This window comes from Phlebotomus argentipes, unplaced genomic scaffold, assembly GCF_947086385.1.
Source record: "Phlebotomus argentipes unplaced genomic scaffold, Phlebotomus argentipes genome assembly contig_15, whole genome shotgun sequence".
In the NCBI taxonomy this organism is placed as follows: Eukaryota; Metazoa; Arthropoda; class Insecta; order Diptera; family Psychodidae; genus Phlebotomus; species Phlebotomus argentipes.
This window is the reverse complement of record NW_026776181.1, coordinates 17,388,302-17,414,484: the sequence shown is the minus strand read 5'-3', so window position 1 is coordinate 17,414,484 and position 26,183 is coordinate 17,388,302. Positions and strand designations below refer to the sequence as shown.

At 51.9% G+C, this 26,183-nt stretch overlaps 6 protein-coding genes across 8 annotated transcripts; 3 read left to right on the top strand and 3 right to left on the bottom strand.

Moving 5' to 3' along the window:
* Positions 1 to 35: 35 nt before the first annotated feature.
* On the top strand, positions 36 to 1,167 carry LOC132263279 (paired box protein Pax-3-B-like). The gene is made up of 2 exons (XM_059762954.1): positions 36 to 334; positions 398 to 1,167. The coding sequence occupies exons 1-2, from the start codon at positions 309 to 311 to the stop codon at positions 1,092 to 1,094; spliced, it is 723 nt and encodes a 240-aa protein (XP_059618937.1). The 5' UTR covers positions 36 to 308; the 3' UTR covers positions 1,095 to 1,167.
* On the top strand, positions 1,139 to 2,673 carry LOC132263280 (rRNA-processing protein FCF1 homolog). Its single transcript, XM_059762956.1, has 2 exons — positions 1,139 to 1,297; positions 1,360 to 2,673. The coding sequence occupies exons 1-2, from the start codon at positions 1,193 to 1,195 to the stop codon at positions 1,960 to 1,962; spliced, it is 708 nt and encodes a 235-aa protein (XP_059618939.1). The 5' UTR covers positions 1,139 to 1,192; the 3' UTR covers positions 1,963 to 2,673.
* LOC132262526 (multiple epidermal growth factor-like domains protein 8) lies at positions 2,108 to 13,433 on the bottom strand. Its single transcript, XM_059761805.1, has 8 exons — positions 13,230 to 13,433; positions 12,275 to 12,466; positions 11,779 to 12,195; positions 11,154 to 11,671; positions 8,553 to 10,952; positions 4,681 to 8,483; positions 3,847 to 4,487; positions 2,108 to 3,790 (listed from the first exon to the last, which is right to left on the bottom strand). The coding sequence occupies exons 1-8, from the start codon at positions 13,431 to 13,433 to the stop codon at positions 3,347 to 3,349; spliced, it is 8,619 nt and encodes a 2,872-aa protein (XP_059617788.1). The 3' UTR covers positions 2,108 to 3,346.
* A 560-nt stretch (positions 13,434 to 13,993) lies between these two features.
* Positions 13,994 to 16,892, bottom strand: LOC132263358 (ATP-dependent RNA helicase WM6). Its single transcript, XM_059763081.1, has 6 exons — positions 16,436 to 16,892; positions 15,833 to 16,237; positions 15,642 to 15,760; positions 14,825 to 14,956; positions 14,194 to 14,596; positions 13,994 to 14,118 (listed from the first exon to the last, which is right to left on the bottom strand). The coding sequence occupies exons 1-6, from the start codon at positions 16,632 to 16,634 to the stop codon at positions 14,105 to 14,107; spliced, it is 1,272 nt and encodes a 423-aa protein (XP_059619064.1). The 5' UTR covers positions 16,635 to 16,892; the 3' UTR covers positions 13,994 to 14,104.
* A 303-nt stretch (positions 16,893 to 17,195) lies between these two features.
* LOC132263357 (coiled-coil domain-containing protein 85C) lies at positions 17,196 to 20,471 on the top strand. The gene is made up of 4 exons (XM_059763080.1): positions 17,196 to 18,455; positions 19,476 to 19,664; positions 19,732 to 19,965; positions 20,046 to 20,471. Exons 1-4 carry the CDS (start codon positions 17,904 to 17,906, stop codon positions 20,403 to 20,405), a joined length of 1,335 nt encoding a protein of 444 aa, XP_059619063.1. The 5' UTR covers positions 17,196 to 17,903; the 3' UTR covers positions 20,406 to 20,471.
* Positions 20,414 to 25,838, bottom strand: LOC132263355 (neuropathy target esterase sws). 3 transcript variants are annotated; one of them, XM_059763077.1, is made up of 6 exons: positions 25,616 to 25,838; positions 23,127 to 25,550; positions 22,790 to 23,065; positions 22,537 to 22,723; positions 22,230 to 22,346; positions 20,414 to 21,231 (listed from the first exon to the last, which is right to left on the bottom strand). In XM_059763077.1, the coding sequence occupies exons 1-6, from the start codon at positions 25,718 to 25,720 to the stop codon at positions 20,486 to 20,488; spliced, it is 3,855 nt and encodes a 1,284-aa protein (XP_059619060.1). In that variant the 5' UTR covers positions 25,721 to 25,838; the 3' UTR covers positions 20,414 to 20,485. The 3 variants fall into 3 exon arrangements, with proteins under 3 accessions (XP_059619060.1, XP_059619061.1, XP_059619062.1); XM_059763078.1 differs by lacking the exon at positions 22,230 to 22,346 and adding an exon at positions 21,706 to 21,822; XM_059763079.1 differs by lacking the exon at positions 22,230 to 22,346.
* Between the last annotated feature and the right edge of the window lie 345 nt (positions 25,839 to 26,183).

Here is a 26,183-nt window from a genome sequence, read left to right as displayed (position 1 = left end):
TGAGTGAAAGAGAGGAGGAAAAACTGCATTTTTAGGGCTTTTCGTCGTGGAAAATGAAAAGAGTTCAACGGTTTTCTGCGCATTTGTGTCTTCAGTGACTGATCAATTGTGGTGGGAAATTTACTGAAAATATTCCCCAAATTTGTGAAAACCCTCCTGAAATATTAAGAAACCTTGAGGAAGACAAGGAAGATGTCCAGAGGCGAGAAGAGGTCGTGAAGTTGTTGTCTGTGACGCAGAATTTGTGCATTTTTGGGGGTTGAAGAAGTCAACTTTGTGCGCCATGAAGCCTTAGGAAGGCCGAGAGAATGAAGAGGAAACAGCGTCGATACAGGTATCAAGAGCGCCCCAATCAATTCCCAAGGAGCTCCTCTGACACTCTGCTCTTCCTCTGCAGGACCACATTCAACTCCTTGCAGCTGCAGGAGCTGGAGAGAGCCTTCCAGCGCACTCACTATCCGGACGTCTTCTTCAGGGAGGATTTGGCGCGGCTGATCGACCTCACGGAGGCGCGGGTGCAGGTGTGGTTCCAGAATCGTCGAGCCAAGTGGCGAAAGCAGGAGAAGACCACCGTCCAGAGTCCCTGCTTCGAAGTGCCTCTGCCCTCATTCCCAGAATCCTCGGCCATGCCCACGTCGTCCACTGACATCCTCGCCGAGGCTGGCGTCAGCGACATCTTCGCCACGCCCCAGATGGACGAGGCGCCACTCTCTCCACCGTCGGCGGACAGATTGTCGCCCAATCTCTTCATGGGCATCAATTTTGACCAGAATTTGTGCCTTGAGCGCAGCAATTTGTCTCTCGAGTGGACAACGCTCAGCAATTTCTCTCCGTTTCCAGCCCATCAGCCCACCAGTGATGCCGAGACGTGCCTGAACTTGCTGGAGAACTCTGAATCCTCCTTCGACGAGATGAAATTCCTGGCCAGCGACACTGAAAACTGCATCATGAGCCTCGATCAGCAGAAACTCATTCACCAGGAAGCTGTGCAGCCGGACTATGCCCTCCTCACGAGCTCCATGGCGTGTCAGGAGGAGGAGAAGATAGATGACACGCATCTGATTGACCTGGAAGTGCCCACAATTAATTTCTGAATGTGATTTACAAAAATAAATGTTCAGCCAGAGACGTTACACCACCATTTTTACACTCAAATTTCTCCGCCCGATGGAGCTGTCGTCGCTCAACGTGCATGTCGGGAAAATGTGAGGTTAGATTTATTTGTTTACCATTTTCAAGGAGTGTAAATTGCTCGAGAAATCGGAGGAAAAGGAAGAAAAACAGACTAGACAATATGGTAAGGAGGGTGGCAAATGCTAAGCAAGATGGGGAATTGAAGTGTGTGAATTGAAATTGCAGGGAAAGCAGAAGAAAACACAGAAGATTCAGAAGCAACGGCTGGCAGGGCTGAAGAGGATGATCAAGCCACGCGACAATCGACTGAAGGCGGCCGACAGAGCGCCCCCGAAGAAGAAGAAAGCAGACCCCCATGTGATAAAGATCCACGACACCCCGCAAGTCAGTTCGGCGCTCTTCTTCCAGTACAACACACAATTGGGGCCGCCGTATCACATCCTCGTGGACACGAATTTCATCAACTTCAGCATCCGCAGCAAACTGGACATCATCAAGAGCATGATGGACTGCCTGATGGCCAAGTGTATCCCGTACGTGACGGACTGCGTGATGGCGGAGCTGGAGAAGATGGGCCATCGGCACAAGGTGGCCCTGCAGATTGTCCGGGACAGTCGATTCGAGCGGCTGACGTGCATGCACAAGGGCACCTACGCGGACGACTGCCTGGTGAACAGGGTGACGCAGCACAAGTGCTACATCGTGGCGACGAATGACAAGGATCTGCGGAATCGCATCCGCAAGATTCCCGGCGTGCCGGTGATGTACGTGGCGCAGCACAAGTACGCCATCGAGCGCATGCCGGACGCCTACGGAGTGCCGATGTAGATTTTAGATTGCTTCCGGGAGGGGCAGAAAAGTCTCACGCGAGCTTACAATGATTTGATATATATTTCCAATCTTAATTAACCCTCATACAATTAAATACTTTTTCTCGTCATTACGCGTTTCTCTTTTCATCTTTCTCTCTTCATTTTAAATATAAGTCAATATAGTGTAACCTTTTTTTGTCTCAGTCCATTTTTTCAATAGATTTTACAAAAATTAAATTCATTTCATCCCCAACCTCGTAACCGCTAAAAGTGCTACAAATAATTTTGTCTTTTTTGCCTTATTTTCTCGAAATCAAAACACAAAAACCTCGTCCTTGTCCCGTCAGAAGAACAAACAAAAAAAGAGAAAGGAAAACTTACAAGCTAGACAGAATTTATATAGACTATTTTCTTTTTATCATACAAACAAGGATGGTAAGAAAAGAATATAATGACTAAAAAGAATCCTAAAAGAAAAATTGTCACGAAATCATCTCAATTTCTTGTTAAAAAGAATATTCTTTAAGATAAAAAGAAAGAGAAAAATGCACAACCAACAAACAAGTTAGGAGAAAATTCTCTCATCTAATTTTACGCTTTTTTTTTTATCTATTCTTTGATTTCTCTCTTTTCTTCTTCTTCTCCACACCACAACTAAATCTTAACGTGTCTCAATCTCTTAATCTCCTATTATTTACAATATAGTTAATACATTTTCGAAAACAAATACATTTATCCTCCTCTTCAGCTTCTCTCTCTCTTTTTCTATATACTGAACAACTCAGGGCAACATTTACACTGCGAGAATACAACTACGGGTTCTCAATTCTCCTCCTTTCTTTATCTCTCTTTTTCTACGCTCTATACACATCAATAAGGATGGATTTCACTCTTGTCGGGAACATCTTTACAGGACTTACGAGATTACTTATTGCGGGGAAAAACGAGATGATCACAAATATTACTTTCCACAACTTAAAAGATCGCGGGAGATTCCTGTCTATTCGCCAAGTGGTTTCCTCAGTGTGTGTATGTTTTGGGTGTTTTGTGTTGTAGATAAGCTGCAAAGTTTGCGACATTATTATTTCTTCTTCTCTTTTTTTCACTACGTATTTATATGTTTAAATGGGGGGTAAAATGTGCTACAAATTGTCTCTGAAGGATTTCATTTTCCCTTTCACTACTTAATATTGTCACATTTGATTTCTTTTGTGATATTTTTTTTTCTTATCTCTGGTGCGCCATTAAAATAGGAATTGATTCACACTGTGTATAACATCTATTACTTTTCTCTCCTTCCCTTCTCTCAATGCGAGAAAATGTCTTGAGCAATCATTTCCGACCGAAACTCTCTTCATTTTTACTCTCTCTCTCTGTGCAGTTTCAGCGAGGAATTAATACTAGTTGTTTCTGGGCGGTTGCATTGGCGCCGGCGCTGGCTGAGCTGGCTGTGGTGCCCCGTGGCTGGAGCCGCGCCGTCGGAGGAACGCCCTGCCGCCCGTGGGATACATCCTGGGCAGCGTGATGAGCGCCGACGCGAGCGCCAAGCCCACGGGGCTGCGATACTTGCCGGGAAGACGAATGAACACTGTGCCCACGGCCGCCACGCCGTCCGCCGTGGGCTCCACAGCCACCGGACGCACGTCATGCTGCTGCCCATGAGCAATCATCTGCTTCACCCGCCCGCGGCGCCGGTGCTGCATCGGCGTCTCCGCGTCGGGATCCACATGGAGCGTGACGGTGGCGAAGGGGCGCTTCGCCATGTGGAGCATCTCCACCACATGTCGTCGGCGTGCGCGGCGCACGTCGGCCGCCTGCTTCGCCTTCCACGCCACCACGCACACCTGCAAAGCAAAAGAGCCTCAGAACATGCCCAGAAAAGTCCACAACTTGTACTCACAGCCAGGAAGAGGAAGAAGCACGAGAAGAAGACGGAGAAGAACACAAACAGGTCGATGTGCAGCTGATCCTGCCGGAAGAATACCAGCCCATAGCTCGCGGCCGGTCCGGCGCTGGCCTTCAGCGCCATGAAGAAGCGCGTGGCGCTGAGATTGTGCGCATTCTGCGGCAGCGTCAGCACCAGGCGATTCCTCAGTCCAAACACCCTCAGCAGCGTGTTGCACTGATTCAGCGTGATGTACGTGCTGAGATCCTTGGCGTGCTTGTCCTTCACGTAAAACCCGCTGCCGCTCAGCGATTTGCAGTCATGAATGTGTGGCGTCCAGAAGATCTTCTCCTCAGACGTGATGGTCATGTTGTCGAAGTCATACTTGGTCGCCGGACTGATGTCCAGCGGCGTGATGATGTCCGAATCGATCTCCGTCACCCAGCGATAGTGATGATCCAGAGAGATGTGATGATATCCCGTGGACTGATTGGTTGTGACGACAAAGGAATCCTCTTGTGGACTCATGTACAGATCCAATTCACCCTGTGTCACGTCCACAATGATCCGAATGTCGACATTCATGAAGCGCGGCTGGATGACAAAGAAGACCGTCTGGCCAGGCTTCAGCGGTGATGGTTTGATCTTGCATTCATCTGTTGGGGGAAAACAACAATCCATATTAGACTCTCTTCACTCTAAAATCCACTCTTTTAAGAGCTTCCAGTTATGCTAATCAGTGCTCTGCTAATAAAACACAAACTTTATCACGCTAAACACTCGCTAAACAGTGCCAGAAAGGTCACAACAGCACAAGAGGAGGACAATTTTGACGGTCAAACCACTCACCAATGATCTTGGCGTCGAAGCACATCTTTGACTCCACATTGATGTGCTTGTAGCACTGATGTCCCTCGATGGGATTCCCACTGTACGTCTCCTTGCACTTGGAGCACTGAACACTCCAGCACTGCTGCGCGGAGTTCTTGCTGGCCGACGCCGAGCACGTGGCGTCGCTCTCGGTGTTGTTGCCACAATTGCACTTCTCCCCAGTCACGGGATCGCACGTGTTGCCATGGCCGTGACACTCGCACGGCCTGCACGCATCTCTGTGATTCACCGTCTCGCGGAAGTGTCCCGGAATGCATCCCTCGCACCGATCGCCGTCCGTGCGATTGTCACAGCGCAGACAAACGGCGTCCACGCTCGGTCCCTCCGTCAAGTACTTCTCCAGCTCATTGCGCGTGAGATTGAACACATGGGCGTCAGAGGACTTCATCACGCACAGATCCGAGTGGCCATTGCAGAAGTCATTGCACGGAATGCACTCGCCATTGTTCCGCGGATCGCCCACGAAGAATCTCTGGCACTTCTCGCACTGCTCGCCCATTGTGTTGTTGTGACACTCCAGACACTCATCCAGGCGATCCGGTCCGCCACAGTTGGAGTGTCCATTGCATTGGCACTGGATGCTGCAGTTGGCGCCCACGTAGCCAAAGTGACACTCGCACAGATTCGGCTCCAGACAGTTGCCACGCACGCAGCCCTGCGTGCACACCGGAATGCACTCGCCCTGATCCTCCTGATACCCCACAGCGCACACGCACTCGTAACCCACCACCAGATCCACGCATTGCTCGGACTTCGGGCTGCACGTGTGATGGCCATTGATGCACTCATCCTCAGGCGGACACTGGACGTAGTACCACTTGAACTCATCCTGCGGATCCACGGTGGTGATGTTGTGGCGACTGGCGTAGATGATGTCACACGTGGAAGCGGCTGGATACTCCGTGGGGCTCTCAATGCTGCCCTCCGTGCACACGCCATCCCCCTCGGCGCCCTCCCGCGCACACCACCCACAGTGAGCGTGCCTCAAGCATGTGGAGCACATCGTGAAGGAACTGCACGGCTCGGGGCAGTTCAGCTCATCCTCGTGCGTCAACACCAATCCACAAACTCCGCCGGCACAGTAGAGAGGCTGATAACTCGGCGAAATGCACTCATTCAGCTGCGTGGACCACAGACAATGCTCCCAGCCGCCTTCAGACGCGTGAGCGGCCAAGCAAGTGCTGCAGTTCTTGTGCGTGTGACACCTCGGCAGACAAGATCCCACACTCGTTGACCACTTTTCCTCCTCCACCACTTCCGACGTCACACACTGCCACGGATCCGTGCCATTCTGCGACCAGGAACATCCGGTGAGTGCATGACAACTCTCACAATCCGTCGCTTCGCACCTCAAGTTCGGACATTCACTGATATTCGCCACCATCGTCGGCGGCACACCGCATCCATCGTCATCCTTGTCACACTCCTGATTCGCCTTAATGCACTTCCCTTCGCCACCGCATCCCTCACACCACCGACAAATGGATCCCAGTTCGGCATGAGGCGGCCAAATGGCCAGACAAGATGAACAAGTGGTGAAATTGGAGCACTTGCGCTTCGCCATGAAGTGTTCATCACACAGAGCGCCATAGTTGAAGATTGTCCTGGAATTCATGCCCGTGCACACTTCAGAACCGCCACTGGAGAAGCAGTGATTGGTGTTCTCCACCGAACAGAAGCTGCAGCCCATGAACATGCGACACATGTACTTTGTGCTGCTCCACAACTCACAAATGTCGCCCGGCACTTGGAGTTTCGTCACGCGACTCCTCGTGTTGCCATCCCAGCCGCCAATCACGTACAGAGCTCCGCTGTCCTGCTCATACGCCATCGCCTGCGCGTACGTGGGCGACGGCAGATTGCCCACAATCGCAATCTCCTCCGTGATCCGGATCCAGTAGTTGCACTTGAACACATAAGCCGCCATCACGTCTGAACTGTTGTACGGATGCGTCTGGCCGCCGAAGACCAGCATGTGTCGCTCAGTGGCAATGGCTGAGTGCAGGAATCTTCCGCGCGGCACATGAATCACACCCCTCAGCATGTCCTCGAACAGTGGCAATTCACTCCACAGCATCTTGGAGTAGTGAAAGGCGAATAGCTTGTTGGAGATCTCCGTCTTCTGGCCCTCAAACTCCACGCCGCCAAACACGTACAGCGACTTCGTGGTGGCGTGGAAGATTGTCGAGTGTCCATACACGCCTGGCGGTCCAGCTCCCGTTGCTGCCAGCTTCTCCCACTTCCTGGCATTGATGTCATACTCCCACACTTCGTTCTGCATTCCGCGCTCCGTCGAGAACCCACCAACTATCACCAGACACTCCCTGTCGCCATCCTTGACGAACGTCAGCGTGTGTCCCGCCAGCGGCGGCGGCTTCACCTCATCCATCTCCACCTCATCCCAGCGCTGATTCTGCAGCGAAAACTGCCAGAAGTCACCCAGAATGTTGTTGGCGTGTCCCTTTCCTTGGCCAGTCAAGCCGCCATACACAAAGATTGCCTGCTTGGAGAACACAATCTCAGCCGCCTGGAAGTATCTTCCCTCTGGCATCTTCGCCTCCGCCGTGGAATCCACCGTCACTTGCATCCACGTGTTGTTCTTCGTGTCAAACTGCCGGATGTCATTCAGCGGTCCGTGAGACAGTGAATAGCCGCCAAACATCCACAACGACGCCCTCTTGTCCGCCACCATTGAGTGCCCGAAGCGCGGCAGAGTCTTCCGCAAGTGCTCCAGACTCTCGTTGATCAGCTGCGAATTGAACAGCTCCGAGATCACCACATCTCTGTGCGTCAGCTTCACCGAACAATCCGGACCGCCGAATCCTTTGGCGCACAGACATCGTCCATAGGACATGTCGCAACTGCCACGATTCATGGCCACACTGCAATTTCCCGGGCATCTCTCGATGCGACAGTGCGGACCCATGAATCCCTCCGGACACACGCACTTCCCCTGCGCATTGCACACGTGCGGCGGCTGACAAGTGCCCGAGGCGCAACTGTGAACGCTGTACATGGCATTGAAGCCCTGCCCAACAGGTCCTTGTCTGTAGTACACCGTCAAGTGACCAGTGTGCGCCTCCACAGTCATCGCCGTGCTGTCCTGATTGCAGAACACCGCCAGCAGCTGACTCTGCTGCGTATTCCCCGTCAAATCCGGCAAGCCATCGTATACATACACCGCATTGTCCACGCACGACACATTCAGATCGTCCCTGTTGATGTGCAACTGAATCAAACTGGTGTTCAGCAGTGCTCCACCCGAAGTTCTCGGCTTGATTATCCACAGACACTCCCGCGTCTCAGCTCCACCCGTCCAGATGGACTTGTGCGATTGCATCGATCCAATTCCTTGGCGTCCAATGTGTGTCAGCATTCCTCGTGCTTCGCACTGGAAGAAGCACTGACCACCATCTCGAGGATCTCCATAGAACTCCCTATTGCACATCTCACAGTGAATCCCTTCAGTGTTGTCCTGACAGAAGCACTCGCCCGTTTGCACATCACACACACCCAACGCCTCATTTCCGTGTCCATTGCAATTGCACGGCTGACAGCCGACGATTGATGTGGCATTTCCGTAGCTTCCCGCAGAGCATCTCTCACAGAATTCACCCTCAGTCCAGTTGCGACACTCATCACACTGTCCCACCGCTTCCATGCACGTCGAGTGATTGTTGCAGCCGCAATTGATACTGCAATCCGCCCCTGTCCAGCCCAAGTTGCAGGCGCACTTGTACTCCGGCGCTCCTTCGCAGTATCTGCCGGAAGAAACACAAAGATCAGGATTATTGATACCACAAAGAGAGAGAGAATAAGACACAACTCACCCGTGAATGCACGTCTCGAAGCACGTGCGAACGCACGATGTTCTCCCATCGCCGATAAATCCTCTCCGACAGTGACAATTGTAGGATCCGTGTGTGTTCGTGCACTTCGCCTCCTTGTGGCAATCATGTAGTCCCAGGCCACACTCATCCACATCCGGACACTGAGCATAAGCCCACTCCGCCTCCTGCTGTGTCGTGTTCAAGGCAGCGGCGCAGTTGTCCGTGGATCTGTTGAAATCACCCTGCATGCAAATGCCCTCGATGGGATTGTCCCGATCGAAGCACCAGCCGCAGCTCAGTGATCTCAAGCACGAGGTGCAATTGGAGAATCTGGCACAGGATTTGCACTGCTGCGTCGGCATCGATTGCTGCACCATCAGCGCATGTTCATCCGACGTCACGCTGTCCAATTGCATCGACGCCAGCGGCATCGTTTGATCCAACCACTCGCGGCACAGTCCAAACTGATACTCACTCGTGTACACGGAGAAGCTGAAGCACTGCTGCGTGGCTTCGCACCACACGCACCTTCCCCTCTCGTCCAGGCACGCCGAGCACGTCTCCCTGGCATAGCAGGGAGCCGGACAGAGAGCCACATCCGCCACAGCCAGCGGTGCTCTGCCCCTTCTCGAGCACCGCGCGTCCTCTGCCCACCACTCGCACAGCCCGGACTCCACGCACTGCTCGCAGGAGATGTAATTCGAGCAGTTGGCGCAGTGCGACGGCTGCAGCGTCAAGTACTTCCACTCGCCATCGCGTCTGCACTGCTGAATCTCATTGTCCGTGCGCCTCAGGCAGGAATCCGTGAGATCACACCAGCCACACGCCGAGTCCGACAGACAGTGCAGACAATTCTTGTACATGTGACAACTCTTGCTGCCATTCGTGAAGGGCTCCAGATACTCAAAGGTGAATGCCTTGGGATTCTCACTCGTCCTGTTGTGCTGCAAACCCATCTTGCTGTGATGCTGATGATGGTAAGTATTGCCGAGGCCCACATTGCGCCTCGCCTGGAAGTCCACCATGATTCTGCTGCTCTTCAGCGGCGGCCAATCGGCGTTCGTGCAGTAAGTCGCCTCCGACGTGATATTGGCCGCCAGCTTCACATCAATGCCGGTTGACATGCGCAGAGTTGCTTCAGAATAACTCGCACAAACTCTCAGCATTTCACCTGTTTTATCCCACGATTGTGGCGGCCTGATGAAGCCCGCCAATCTCGCCACCATGTCGCCCTGGAAGGACTGCTCGGTGTGAGTGTTTGACGAGGGCGCATTGAAGTCCACCATTGTGGCATTCACAATCGTCACCTGGTCAGGCATCGTCCAATTCACCGGATGGAGATACTTTATGAACGTCAATCCGGGCCTCCTGTCCAATTCCGTGCACTTGTCCGCCGACGAGATCTCCGTGCCCTTCTCTCCCCACCATCCGGGCGACTGCGAAGGCGTGTCCTCGCCGCAAACACCGTAATTGTCATCCTTGTGGTGACAGCGCGCATTCTGGACACACCACGAGCACTGGCCAAGGCCCAGCTTGTGTGCCACAGTCTGATGACTCTTGTCCACAGTATCAACGGCTCCGTGCAGCAGACACGAGTGACAATCGCCCAGTGCTGGACAGATTCCCGGGCATCTGGTCGTCTGGAGATTAGTGGTGCAATTCGCCCCAACAGTTCTGCCATAGCACACACCATCAGCTGAACACCAGCCACACTCAGGATCCGACAGACACTCAGACACACTGGAGTGCTTCGAGCACAGTGGTTCAGGCTCAAAGGTCTCCTCATCCTTCATCACCAGTATCGGCGGCAGCGTGTAAGCCAGCAGATCTCCATTGACATTCCCATGATAACCGCCCACAATCAGCAGCGTGTTCTTATTCCTCAGCGACGCCGCATGGGCAAACACACCCTGTTGCTTCGGATATCGCGTTCTCTTGCCCACACCCAGAACATCCTGATTCACCCACGTGTGACATCCCAGATGGTACAAGTACATCTGATTGTCATAGCAGATCTCCTCCTTGTTGTGCCTGTGCGAATATCCACCGAAGACAATCAGATAATTCCCCACAATCGTTGTGGTGTGAAAAGCTCTCTCGCGCGGAATATAAGCATCCCGCAGTGGCGTTCGCGGATACATAATCTCCGTCCAGTGCAACTTATCCAGCTGAAAGGCGAACATCCTGTCCGAGAGCTTCGAGAAGCGCGCCACGCCGGCCACAACACCGCCATAGACAATCAGAGAGTTGGACGATTTGTGATACACCGTCGTGTGCGCCACAACTCTCACATCCAGCACCTTTCCACCGCGCGGCGACACCTCCAGCCACTGATCATCCAACTCCAACTGCTGCTGCTGCTCCTCGTCATCACTCTGAGACACCTTTATCTTGAACAATCTGGAAATAAGAGTACACAGACACATTTCAGTAAAGTTTGTCGAACTCTCGTCTCGCTGCGTCTCCCTCAACCACGATATCGTAATCTGCTCTGCGCCATTCGCTTTCTGTGTGCAGTTACGATAGTGGCTGCTGAAGGAAGCAACCTGACACTCCGTCCACCAGTTGTCTGGCTGGTGCGACACTCTCTGTGTGACTCACCGTGATGAGAACTCCCCATTGTCTCGACTGCCGCCGAACAAGTACAAATAGTCACCGGCTAAAGTGAGAGTGTGACGCGTGAGAGCTGGCGGCTTCACGCTCGAATTCCTTGCCCTCAGCTGCCACTCGCCGCCGCCTTGAGACACATTGTAGAACCACAATTCACCGGACAAGCTGCCATTGGCCAACTTGCCGCCGTAGATGAAGAAACCGTCCGGCATGCGACACGCCGCATGTCCATATCTCGCCGTGGGCCGCGAAGTGCCCAGAATGTCATCGATCAACTCCTCAGCCGAGCGATTGGCGGGCATTTGAGACTTCATGTCGCGCATGGCGAACTGATTGAACGTGGACAGCGTGGAGAGAGTGTTGCGGAAGAATGAGGCCGATGCACTCAATCCCCACTGACTGCTGTCTGTCTCCAGTGCCTCCTTCACGTGCGTCTTATCGAACTTGTGGGAGTTTTTCAGCTTCACACCCCATTCATCCTCCCAGCGACTCTTCTCGAAGCGATAAATCTGTCCAGACAAACACCACATTAAGAGAGAGAAAAAAAGTGATGAACCGTGAGAAATATCTCCATTATCTCACCCACAAATTAAGATTCTCTGTCTAATTTGCTCACCTGCAGCGAACTGAGAATGTTATTGAGATCGTAACCGCCAAAAACGTAGAGGGAATCCGTTTCTGGCACATAAACCGCCGTGTGTGCCGCCCTTGGCGACAATCCCTGGATGGAATTGGACAGCCAGTGCCACTCATTGCCCACCGGATGACTCTTGTGCAGACTGCAACTCTGTCCGGAGTACTCATCGCGGCATCGGCATTCGCCCGAGCACACGCCGTGCGCCTCATCCTCGCCACAGCGATCCGGACAGGCGTTGCCACTGCAATCCTCACCCATCCAGTCGCCATGGCAGATGCACTTGTGATTCACACACTTTCCCCTCTTTGTGCAGTTGTTCGGGCAGTTTGTCACCGAAAACTCAGCCTTAAAGCCATCCAGGACGTAATTTGTGTCGCTGTACAGAAGAATGAGCATCTGCAATACAGACACAAATCCCATTAATCACACTCGTCGCCCCGAAAACCCAACAAATTCCATCCAAACAAACACTCACACTTCCGGACGTCGCGACGACCTGCTGAGGCTCCGTCTTGCCGCTGAAGCTGCCCAACAGCGGTGATCTGAAGCTGTCGCCATCGTATACAAAAATGTAGTCATACGAGCACTCTGTTCCCATACTTCGGAATGTTAGCGTTATATATTGACTATCGTTTTTCGCCTTGATGAGCCATTCGCAGTGTGAATCCTGGGAGATGTGCAATAAAGAGAAGCATGGAAAAAAAAACACGCCAATTAGCACACTATTTACCATACAATCTCTCTCGCGCGCTCGCATATTGCCGTCAATTATCAGATATTGAGGCTCTGCTCATTCACGGTGCGCGCCCCACCCTCTCGCCCCCTAATTCGCCCGCTCACTCGCCAGCCGGATTGTGTGTGAGGTAAAAGCCAGCCGAAGGTTTGCGCTTTCGCAGAGTGCCAGGCAAAACCTTCGTGGCCGCGCACGCATGGAGAAAACAATTTAGCCGAGTGCCTTCATTGGATAATTCGCTGTAACGGAAGCACAACACATCGCGAAGACCCTGAATTACTACTGCGTTTCGCGCTTTAGGACCCATGCAAAGATGTTCTATTCTCGAGAATGCCCGCGCTGAGGTTGTGCGCCATTCGGAGAATGCTCAAGATCAATTTGCCCGTCCGGACACGGTTTCAGAACGCTAAATTTACCAAATAAAAAGTGAACAGCGCGTTTTTAATAGCACTGACCGCACTGAGAGTGTAAAAATGGCACAAAAACTCCCCAAAAAAGCGATGTTTTGTTAGCTTTATAATGCAGAGAGTTTCCCTAGCTGAGAGGGCGACTGTCCAGCCCTGTCCTCCTGAGAAGAGCCCCACTCTTGGCACTCACTTGAATCCCTTGAATCGCAATGGGTTGCAATATTGCTCCCGCGGCTGCTCAACGGCGAGCGAAAGCCACAAAATCCGGGAGCAGCGGACAAGGACCTCACCTGAGTGTAGTTGAATCCGGACGGACCGTCGCTGATCTCCCCGTGCGCCTCCGTGAAGATCCTCCTGGTGCGGTCGCAGGGCTGGCTCGGCGGGGCCGGCGGTCCGGGCGGGGCGGCGGGCCGCGGGGCGTCTGTCTGGGCGTGCGCGGAGCCGCACAGAGCCAGCAGCAGGAGCCCCAGCCCTACGGACGCCTTACCACTCATTCTGGGGCTGCAGTCTCATTTGAGGAGCCCCTGGCGACACTGGCGCCTCGCGCGGCGGCCGTGGGCGAAATGCGTGTTGGGGGAAAAAATGCGATTTTCTCTCGCAATGGAAAAATGTCTATCGCACAGCACTTGGCGCTCCTTTCGCACAACCACACAATGGGGCACAGTCATTGGGCACCCTTGCCACCACTACATCACTCACAAATCAAGCACTTTGCACTGAAATTCGCGAAAAATCGCCAGCAAAATATTCGGACCTGCCTCACTTCCATGACATCTTCAACTGACACCCGCCACGGCGAGGCGCTGCCATCGCCACACGCGGATTCACAATTCCGCGAAACTTTCCATGTTTTGAAATTTTGCCCCCGCCGAACGCAGCAATCGCAGAAACATGAAAAATTGACCATTTTCCTCACAAATATCCATTTATTTTGATATATCATTAAAAAAAGAAGTTTGTCTACTAAATCGTGAATGTGAGAATTATATTTATCTGCCGGTTAAGAAATGTGGCCAAACACATTTTCAGCGCTACTCTCTCGTCTCTCTCTTCATCATAGTGTATGTAATCAATCAAAATCCTCTTGCTTATCCACTAAATGAAATTACTTAATTGTAAAGTAAATGTTTGCAGTAATCTGTCTGTCTCACTCGCTCTGCAACGTCTATCGTCCCTCAACTGAAATGGTCGGAGAGAAAAAAGAGTGTTTAATCATCCAAAAACATTCAGAAAATCCCCAAAGAAGACACTCACTGTATGAGGAGAGATCAATCTCATCCGGAAGTTCCGTGATATTCACGTCAAATCGATCCTGCACCTCATTGAGGATCTTCGCGTCTGCCTCATCAGACACGAACGTGATGGCCAATCCTTTGGTACCGAAGCGACCGGCTCGCGCCACGCGGTGCAAATAAGTGTCAGAATCCTCGGGCATGTCGTAGTTGAAGACAATATTCACCCGCTCGATGTCCATTCCGCGTCCAAACAGATTCGTCGCCACGAGAATGCGCTTCTGGAAGTCCTTGAACTGCTGATAGCGCGACAAGCGCTCCTCCTGCACCATCCCACGATGGATGCCAATGGCCGGGAAGTTCTGCTCCGTCAGCAACTGCGCCAACGCCATGCAGCGCTGCACAGACTTCACAAATATTACCACCTGAAGTGCGAAAATGGGATGATGAGTTTTTCATGTCGCGCTGATGACTTCACTTTTCGTGTGACATATTTATGGGTCAGGCTTTTTTTTGCTCTGCACACACGCGCTTCATATTTCTCTTATTTATTATGCCAATGACAAAGAAAAACACAGTGTAATTGGCACAACAAAACCACCGCGCGATAAAAGTGGGGGGAAAAATTGACACAATTTCCAGTATCTCTTCACCTGATTAAACTCCAGCACGTCCAGTAGTTCAAAGAGCTTCTTGTTCTTCTCATTCTCCTTCAGCTTCACATAATGCTGCTGCAGTCCGTGCAGCGTCAGCTTCGCCTCATCGTCCACATACACTTCCATGGGCTGAAATGACAAAAATAAGGAGAAAACAAGCCATTAATTCATTACTCAACATCCACTCGCATTCATCTAAACACGTTATGGGGTCCAAAATTGTCGTCTTTGCGCGGCCTCAGCAAAGCATCCTCACACGCCATCCTTTTATCCATTCTCGTATTATCTTCCAGTGGTTAAAAGCCCATTATTTAAGTCATCATCATTTCATCTGCATAAATGTGAGTGAGAGAGACTCTTACGAGCTTTCCGCGATGCCTCAGCCAATGTGTGCAGCCCTTCCAGGATTGATCAACCATGAAGTCTCCTCAGGATCTCCCGTGAAAGTCACTTTCTTTTAGTTTTTGATCTTTTAGAGTGTTTGATTTTAGTTTGGTGTGTTTTTTTTTATAAGGAGCTCTTGCAGCAGCATTCCAACAAACAGCAACACTCCATCGGCGTTTCTCGTGCAGAGAAGGAGAAGATATTCCATCAGACCCAAACCCAGACGCGATTTTATCGAGTAAAAGTATTTTTTGAGAAAGATTCCCATTTGGCTCAACGATCAGGATGTGCGCGACTCTCAAGTGACCCCATAACTTGTCTTCGCCTCCGTCCATCGTCGAGCGGGCAGCCGGCGTGGCTTCACTCGTGCTTCTGGAGGAGTTGTGGCGGGAAGAGTGGTAGAAAACGGAATAAAGTGTTCAACAATTACATCTTGCATGAATTTCTTGCAGACAGGACGAATGTCTTTGCTGAGCGTGGCTGAGAACATCATCACTTGCTTCCCATGAGGCGTATTGCGGAATATCTCCTGAACGTCTCGACGCATATCTGGTGTGGAAAACAGAGCAAAAGGTCAGACAAACACTCACTGATAAAAGGCTGTTTTCATCGCCAACTCACCAAGTTGCTCGAGCATCTTGTCGCACTCATCGAGGATGAAGTGCTTGAGGTGCTTCAAATTCAGCTTCTTGCTGCGAATGAGGGCGAGAATGCGCCCCGGCGTGCCGACAACGATGTGCGGATTCGTGCTCTTGAGGATCTCCTCGTCCTTCTGGATGGGCAAGCCGCCGAAGAAGACGGCCACCTTCACGGCCGGCATGTACTTGGAGAAGCGCTCGTACTCCTTGCTGATCTGGAACGCCAACTCACGCGTGTGGCACATCACGAGGACGTACACGTGATTCTCCGTGGGCTCCAGCTGCTGCAGAGTGGCCAACACGAACACCGCCGTCTTCCCCATGCCCGATTTCGCTTGGCAGAGAATGTCCATGCCCAGCACCGCCTGCGGAATGCATTCGTGCTGAACTGCAACGAAAAGAAACAACACAGCGTCACAAAGGATCTCCGGAAAGCCTCTTCTTCACTTTTCCTCTGTGCAAAACCCATCAGAAAGGATAAATCAAACATGTGGGGATTCTGTTGTCCCTATCAAAGTTTCATCACATGGCGAAATATGTAGCGCCCCAAGATTTCTAGGTTATCGCCCGTCCCGCTCGCACTCACCTTCAGACGGATGCTCAAAGCCGCAATCGACGATCGCACGCAGAATCTCCGGCTTCAGCAGGAAATCCCGGAAGCCCGAGCTGTGGATGGACACGTAAGTGCCCTTCACATCCTTCTTGGGCGCCTCCGCGGCCTCTGCGACCACCGGATCGTTCTGCTCCTCATCCTCGTAATCCAAAAGGTCGTCATTATCCGCCATTTTGACTTCCAGCTGCGTTCTCGGAGAAAATCACCAGTAGCCCCACTCAAACAATGCCCTCACGCGCAAACTATACCAATTCTCGCGCCTCAATCCACGGGGAACACTTTGTGATGTACTTTGTGTGCGCTCTTGGCGAATTACGATGAGAATTCAGAGTATTTCTGGCAACGGAACACCACGACAACGCCGGCTTCACTTTTGCACAGAGTGACTCACGGGTTGCCAGATAGACCGCTGGGCGCAAAAATGCTGTGAGTTCGCAGCGCCTCTGGTGGGAGCTCAATTTGCTCAGTTTTTAAAATATCGACGAAGAAGACGGTGGAATTTTTCCAGAAAATTGCAGAATATAATGGGTATTTATTGCCTGGGCTCTCTCTTTTTTGAAGATGAATTGATTCATCGGAAAGCATCATTGTTTCCCCACTCAGATTCCGGGAGTTTCTCAGGCCTCCCGCGAGAATGGCAATGAATGGCGGAGGTGAGAAAGAGATCTCGGGAATGCGACTCCACGCACACTGTCGCAAGTCATTCAACCCAATCCAGCCGCCGCGGTGTGAGCATGAATGATCTCCGGACGGTGTGTTGGTGGGCCCAAGAGTCGCCTGTGCGACTGTAGAGCGACTCGGAAGCTTCAGTGAAGCGTCAAATTGCACAGTGTGTGGTGAGGTGCCCAAAATTCCTGAGGACTTCAGGGTTCCCCAGGACCCTGATCACCCCAAGCAGACGCACCCCGTGCTACCAGTGCCGTGGGTGGTGCAGTGCGTGCGTCGAGAGGAAGTGCAGAGCATTGGAATTTGAGAAACTGCTGTGGCAGTCTTTTTTGTGGTGCGCGCAAGAAAAACAAGTTCAGAAGTGGCCGCGCGTGTGTGAGTGCAATTGTGGCTTTTTGCGTTCAATTGCCCTCCACTCTGGCCGAATTGGCAGCTGCCAGTGCCGTGGGATTTGGGGTCCTTGGTTCGCGCGCCGCCATTGTCTCCAGCGTCTCGGTGTGAGACTGACTGGGGCGCACCTTGAGCCCGGGTGATCTCTTCTGGGCGGAAGTGTCGGAAGCGCCAAAACTCGTTTTTGGTGCGCCTCTCGCCTTCATCTTGACCGATTGTGCCACTTTCCCGGACAAGCCAGTGGCGACGTTGACCTCAATCGCTGCCGAAAACGTGTTCTGGCCACTCGAGAATCTCTGCCCAATCACCTGACTCTCTCCCCGGACAATTAGCAGGTGCCAGAGAGCGAGAGAGAGAGAGAGCACGCAGAAGACCCAATTCCGTCATGTCCACCAGTCAGAATCACAAGATAGCCGCAAATGTATTGACTCTGTCCACTGCCAAGCAAGTGCCGAAGAAGAATCCCCCGCCGTCACAGCTCCAGTACCCGCCACGCTACCAGCCGCCCCCACAGCCGCCAGGAGGCATCCTCAAGGGCACGCTCTCTGCTCACCTGAAGCGCCAGACCGCCTCCTACTACCACTCGGACCACGCCGCCAGCCAGCCCGGACCCAAGTACCCCGCCGGCGCCTTCTTGCCGGAAAAGACTCCCTCGCGCATCGTCCCGCCGCGCGTACAGCTGCGCCTCAGCCAGGGCGGAACAGCTCCTGGCGCCCCTGCACCGGCCACTGGGCAAAGGATCGCAGGACCTCCACCGCCTCCGCCCCCACCAGCCGCGACGACAGACGAGGAGCCGCCCTTCGCTAGACTGAGCGCCTCTGCGCCGCCCACGCAGGAGATGCTGAAGTTCGTGCGGAAGCCAGACAGCGAGCAACCGTCGCCCACGTCCTCCAGTGGCGGCAGAATCTCATCGGCGGAGCACAACAGACATCTGCAGGTGAGTTGCGAAGGATCTCAGGCCACGCCCATTTCAATGCTCCGCCCCCAAATAGTCTAAAAAGTCTTCAAGGGTTAACTCTTCGTCACCGCAAAATGTTCTCATAATTGCAAAGTCACGCGGAAAGTCCCAGAAATTGCCATCAGCCGCTGACAGACTCTAATTGAAGCCATATTCCGCCTACGTGACTAATGAATGTAGGTGAGAATCTCATCTCTTTTCCGTGCGGATGAAGAGCAATCGCGCGCAGAGTTCACACATTTTTCATGATCATTGTGTGTTGGCGACAACAACACTGCATTTTCTGCCTCTGTGCAGATTTCTATTGGGAACTCTTCGTCGATGTACTTTCACCTCGTGGCGAAAAATGATGTGTTGCTGGCATTTTGCCGCCCAACAATTGAAATTGCGCGACTTTGATTACCGCGCGCCGCCAGACCGTCCGCCAGTGATGGCACAGAGTGGGAGCGCATGAAATGGATTAAATTGCACAATTGCTGTCACGGCGAAATGGCAGAGTTCAGGCGCTGTTCTGGCTGTTCTTCTGCCGTCTGCGCATTTGGAGCTCGAGGTGTTGAAGAACATCGAGTTTGTGTGGCACAATTTTCCCATTTCCTGGACGCGCGCGCATCAAAAATAGATCCATTGCGGCGTTTGATTACATATTTCGTATCCGCCCACGAAGAATTGAACACAGATTGCCGGAGTTCTTCCAAGAGTGCGAATTTGTGGGCTTTTATGTCCATATTTGTGTCGCCTGTGGCGCGCGAATTCCTAAATAAATATTTAATGTCTTCCGCGATTGGGGAATTACGAAATGTGAGATGAAATGGAAATGGAAACGGTGACTTTGTTTTTCGGGCCTTTCCGGGAGAAGTTGAATAAAATGTTGTGCATTAGTGGAACAACAATCTTGAGAGCATTCTTCCGCATCTCTCTCTCGTGGCCAAATTGCACCACAATTGACTTCGTGAGGAGGATCAAATCACGACTCGGCACTCAATCGCTCTATTATTGCAGAGTCTCATTGCTGAATTGAGAGCCCTGAAGGAAGTGAACCAGCGCTTGAGTGATGATAATCAAGAGCTGCGAGATTTATGCTGCTTTCTCGACGATGATCGCCAGAAGAGCCGCAAATTGTCACGCGAATGGCATCGTTTTGGCCGCTACACGGCCAGCGTGATGCGTCAGGAGGTTTCGGCTTATCAGGTGAGAGTCTCAAAGATCTATTTCTAAGTGGCAATTTCTTACATTTTTTTTCTCTTCTCTTGGACAGAACAAACTGCGCCAGTTGGACGACAAGCAACAGGAATTGATCAGGGACAATCTGGAGCTGAAGGATCTGTGTCTGTATCTGGATGAGGAGCGCGCCAATGCCACTTCCGTGGCGCGTGTGTGCTCCAATTGTGGCGCCACAATGGAGCCAGTGGTGCGCGATGACGGAGACGGAAGCAGCTCCAGCACGAACGCCGATGAGCCCATGATAAGGAACTTCGAGAGGAGCATTCCCGTAAATATGAAGATGCTTTGTGATTATCGCGCAAATGGCAAGTGTGCGCCTAAACGTGACTAATTCACTGTTCCACGCAGGAACTCAACATCCGACCGACCATCACCGATCAGACGCTGCAGTACGTGCGATCGCTGGAGCGGCGGATCCGACAGCTGGAGGAGGAGAACACCAGGACCACACCCACGCCGCAGGCCGCCCAGGATCCCATCTCGGGCCGGCCGGAGGCCGTGGTGCGGGCGCTCCAGGTGCTGGAAGTGCGCGAGCAGCTCGAGCGCGATCACCGCCATCGCGGCCACGTCGCGCTGGACTCCGCCTCGCCCTCGGTGCCAATGGATGACGGCGAGAAGGCGCTGGTGCGCGAGATGTGCAACGTGATGTGGCGCAACGGTGGCAAACTCGATGACACGTCGTCCAATGAGCCGGAAATGGACTGCTGACGTCCAAGTGTACAAATCTCTCTCTGTCATTTCCTTCAAAATAAACTCCCTCTTTATATTTATGCATCTTCTGGCTCTTCTCACTGTGACTTCTTCGGTGACTCCTCGGTGGCCTTGCGCTTCTCGAACTCCTGCGACTCCAGTCGCTCTTTGGTCTTCCCGCTCAGCTGCAGCAGCGTCGGCACCTCCAAATCGTCCGAGTCCATCTCGTTCTCCGACAGCGACAGCGATCCGCCCGTGCGCTTGAGATTGAGCGGCTTCCCCATGGGATACAGGCTGGACGGCTCTGAGATGTACCCGTCGAAGTACACATCCTCGTCACTGGATGAGTACTGGTTCTCGGTGTACGTCGCCGGGACGCGGCACACGATCTGCGCCAGATCCGTGAATGTGTACTCGTTGAGCGAGTGCGGCGTGGCCTTCTGCACGCCACTCTCTTGCGGATACCACTGGTTGAAGAGCGAAATCCGGCCGGACTTGGTCATCTTCTCGAACACCTCCTTGCCATGGGCATAGCCCACGTCCTTGATGTGATCGAACTGGCCGAACGCCAGCGTCTTGTACTGATCAATGGGCGGACGAATGTACTCGCAGTAGTCGCTGCTCTTCACCTCCTCCAGCTGGCGCACGCACGACACGTACGCCAGGCGTGACTGGATGTCCGGCAAGTTGGGCACCTTCACGGGCGTTGTGAAGGGATTGAACTTCTTGTAGATGAGCCACCAGCCAGACAAGTAGTCGCCATAGTCCGTCAGATTGGTCTCATCCTGACTCCCAACATCGATGGCAATTATATGGGCGGCGCCTTGCGCTCTCAGCACATCAGCTGCAATTACAGAACGTCTATTAGCGTTTTTTCTCCTTCTTCTCCCGCATCTTCAGATGCGATCGTCAGATTAGACGGGAGGGGGGAAAAGCAGAAGGTTAGCAACAAGCATAACACTGGATAATTGACAAAGAATCCTCATTTTAAGCAAATTCAGGAATTTCACGAGAGATTTTCAGCTGAAATATCATTTGAAGCAAATTCAATCAAATTAATTTCCTGTCTGAAAATCCCCATCAAAACACCCTGAAAGCAATTGCGTTGTGTCAAATCAATGGAAGCAATTTATTAGGAGGAATTTTTTCATGGTGATCACAAGTCTCTTTTTTTCTTCTTTACGATATAAAACGTGTCATTAGTGGTGAACTACAAAATTCTCAACAACACCAAAAAAAAATCACATTACACAGAAAGACAGAGAAAGAGAGAGAGAGAAAATGAGTGATTTTTGTGCTTTTCTTCACTCAAATTTACCTGGCACATTATTTACATAACAGCCATCAAGCAGAAGATGACCATCCGTGTAATCACAAAAAGGCGGAAAAATGCCCGCGACACTCATACTCGCACGACAATACCGCCAAAGGCACCCTAAGTATAATTATCATTCACAATAATTGTCATTAAAAGCTCTTCAATTGATTCTCTCATGCCTTTTCATATGGTTCTGAAATCTTCACAATTTATGTGTGCAACATCATATCAAAAGAGAGTCTCAGAGCTTCCCTTTCACCATCGCGACAGTTTAACACTTCCCAGAATTGAAGGGAAGAAGAGAGGAAAATGTGAGGAAGTGAAAGAATGAAAAGTGTGTAACAAATAAAGAAAGAATGCTTCCGCCAACCAATTGCTTTTCTCAATATATCATCACACATTATCTCTTAACCAAATAAAGACCAAATAAAGACCAATTAAAAACCATTGATTCTGACAACAGCCAAACGACAGGAAGAGTTAAAGCTAATTTCTTTTTGTTTTTGCATAGCGTGAGAATTTACCTGGAAGATTGTTGACATATCCTCCATCGAGCAAAAGATGTCCATCTTTGGGATCGCACAGAGGCGGCATATAGCCACTGAGGGACATTGATGACCTTATATAGCGCCATAGAGATCCTGACCAATCCAATTCAATCACAATCATGGTTATCGATCGGGAGAGTCAGAAAATGGTTAATTACGTTAGCGAGCGCGAAGTGAGATTTTGATCGAAGTGTTCTTTATCTTTTTTTTTTGTAAAAATCTCAGAACATATGAAAGAAAGGATGAGAAAGTGAGATCAGGATCACGTGGAAAGCTCACTTACCGTGCGTGTGAACACGAGCACAACTCGCCGTGATGTCCGTGGTGAGGGTGAAGTAGGGAATCCACAGATCCTCAATGTATATGTCCCCAAAAGTGTCCCTGATGGTCTTGTTGAAGTCCCTCCCGGAGAACATGGAAGTGATGGGATAGGTGAGGTCCATCAATTGGTGGCCCCATTGAGTCATTTTCTGCAAAGACATCATCACGCTTTCAGCATTTTCTTCTCCCTCAATTGCTTAGACACACTGTCTAACCTTTGACCACTCCCTGGCCTTCTGCGTCACGGTGGTGATGTTCTTCTCGGAGCACCACAGAGCGCCCATCAGCGCCCCAATGCTCACGCCGCCAACCATATCGATGGGGATTCCAGCCTCTTGAATAGCCTTCAGCATGCCCACGTGCGCCGCTCCACGCGCCCCTCCGCCGCCCAGCACCAGACCCACCGAGTTGCCCGTGAGCCATCTGGCCAGCCTGGAGAAGTCCGAGTGCAGATTGGGCTCCGTCTGCAGCACTTTGTTGTACAATTCCGTCTGCAAGCAAACACACAAATCCTCAGTAATTCGCATGAAAATCCCTCTTGATCATACTCACAATTCTGTATTGACTCTTCCTGGTGAACATCCTCTTCTTGCACTGAATGTGATGATGCTTCATCACCCAGGATCTCATGTTCAGCCACTGAACGGTGTTCGTGGGCTTTGTGGTGGAATTGTCCGGATGCAGAATCACCAGTTCCTTCTGCGTCCTCAGCATGAGTCTGTCGATCTCCCTCTCCATGCTGCCCACGCCAGGACCGTGATCTCCCACGCCCACGATCAGGATGACATCAGCTTGTCGCCAGCATCGCTGAGTCCACGGCGAGACGATGTTGTCACACTGATAGATCGCTATTTGGTTCCTGTCCTCCTGCTGCGCCAGCCAACTCGTCAGCCTGTACTCATTGGCGCTGTCCAGAATGTTCGCCCCCAGAGTCTTGCGCACCACATCCGACGTGAGCCTGAGCGTGGGCCCGATCGCCGACAGTGAGTGATAGAGTTCGTACGTGAACGCCGAGAGCGGCACGTTTTCATTCACCGGCACAATCGCCACTGTTGAGTATCTGTGATTGATGGGATTGGGCTCCACCGACTGCGGCCCCATGGCGAGAGAGTGTCTTCCCTGGACGGAGCCCAGGAGTCTGTGACTCAGGAGCCCGAACAACTGCGTCACCACCATCGGATGGCGCAGTTTGATGGCATTGAAAAGACCCTGCGGCAGCTTCGCCAGCTCAGAATCCCTCACGGCCATCGCTGTTGTGGTCCTCGTGGTGTCCGTGATCATCTCCACCAGCCCCACAAGATCTCCCTTGCCGTACTCGCCCACGATCTCCTTCTTCCCGTTCGCGTGCGTCGACACGGCCCGCACTCTGCCGCTCAGCACGATGTACGTGCTGTCGCTGGGCTCGTCCTGCCTGAACACCGCCCTGCCCGACTCCAGGAAGATCCAATCCAGCGCGAAGTCGCACTGCCTCACGAGAGGCGAGAGCTTCTTCACCACACTGCTGGCAATGTCCAGCACGGTCTTTGGCCTCTCGCGCATCACATTGTACACTGTGGAGCGACTGAGCAGAGCCACTCTGGAGAAGTGCTTCGCCCTGATCGTGTACAGACTCGCCTCGCCAGTGATCACAGCCAGTCCTCCGTCAAACTCACCCGGATGAATGGACTGCACGTGGCTCTCGGTGTTCTCTTGCTTGATGGAGCCACTATTGGCATAAGTGTATCTGTACTGGTAGACTTGCAGATTCCCGCTCAGCAGGAAGATCATGGACACATTGTCACTGTTGTCTCCCTCCCGGATAATCGTGGCTCCCGCCTGATACTCCCTCACCTCCATCGCTCCCTCCAGCAAGTGCTTGTCCTCATCCTGCAGCCCCAGCTCCCGCACGAAGCTGTCCAGCGCGTAGACATAGTGGATTGATTTCTCGTCGCACATCTTCACCACTGACACCTTCCGTCCGCACGAGCCCGTGGCGCACTCGGTGGTGGCCAGATCCGCCAGCATGTCCGGACGATCTCCTGAGTGACCATAGAGAGCCATCACTTCCTCCAAATACGTCGAATTGGTCCTCCTGTGGCCAGGAGAGCTCTTCACCTTCTCGGACTTCTTGGACGCCTTGGGCGCGTGATAAACCAACTCCGAATGCAGTCCCAAGTAATTCTTCAGCGCCGTAAACGTTACTCTCTCCAGTCGCACCATAATCACCTGCACCACGCGCACCAGAATGTCCGGACTCTCGTCGAACACCTCCTTGAAGGCGTACATGGGCAGCCGGATGACCTGCGTGGGCTCCATGGCTCTGGCTGTCACCGTCTTGTAGATACTCGAGCATCCCGCCAACACATCGATGAAGCTGAGCAGGGAAGTCACAGACTCGCCACTGCGGATGATCTTCAGCGACATCGTCGTGCCATCGGCATTGTTGATGAACACATTCACGCTTCCAGTCTGCACCACGTACACACTGTCGTCCGTGTCGCCGATCTTAAAGAGAAACTCACCAGCCTGCAAATTGATGACTTCCGTGAATTTGCACAGCTTGAAGAACACGGGCTTCTCGAAGTGTCCGAAAATCCTGATGCTCTGCAGCATGTACAGCACATCTGGGGGCATCCCGAGACTCCCCTCGCGACTCTCCTCCAGGAACTCAGCCGGAGGCTCGAGCACTTTCAGCTGCATCGGCATGTTGTCCTTCTGCATCTGCAGAATGCGACTGGCGAAGCGCATCACCGCCTTCCGCTTCTTGCCCTGACCACTGTACGCCTGGTCGGAGAAGCTCTTCATCTTCCTCAGCATCCTCCGTCCGTAGAACATCACTTTGTCGCGCTTCCGGAAGCGATAGGGCGTGTTCTCATAGCCAGATATCCTCAGCGCCTTGGCGGCAATCTTCTCCAGTGACTCCACATGCCACTTCCGCCATCTGTACAGACACACGATAATCACGGTGAACGCGAAGGCGCCCACTGTCCAGAAGATCTGCGGAAGAGATGGAATGAGACACTCGGTAAACAAAGAAGTGCATCAGCAATGCAAATACGCACACTGTCCTTGACACATTCCGAAAATACCACGTAATAAGACTGGTCAGCAACGTCCGTGGCCTCTTCAGGCGCAGGCTGGGACTTGAAAATACTGAAAACGCTCATTCTACGCGGAATTTTTCACTGGGAAAAGTCCATTTTTGCAAGAAACACGAGATGTTCGCACTTTGTTTGCACAAACCTTTTCCTTCACTGGGGGCAAACCTGTCAAATGTGCCCTCCGCTGATCAGATGGCACAGCGCGCCACCAGCGCGCGGTAGTGGAACTACTGATAGCAAATGAATTCAAATTGGAATTGTAGTTGATGAACACTGCTAAAAATAGTGAGTTTTTCCCATTGGCTTTAAATATTAACTCTTCTTATCCTTTGTAATGCCTTTTGTTGCGTCTGTGTCAATAGAAAAGGAGCTCGTGAAACTGCGTGAAAATCTATTTTAGCGTAGATATTTATTAAATTCATTGGAAATGCAATTTCTGATTTTTTCTATACATTTATTTTCAGAAGGATCAATTATAGCTGTACAACTGTTAAAGGATAATGCAGGATTTGAAATCATTGGTTTTTTC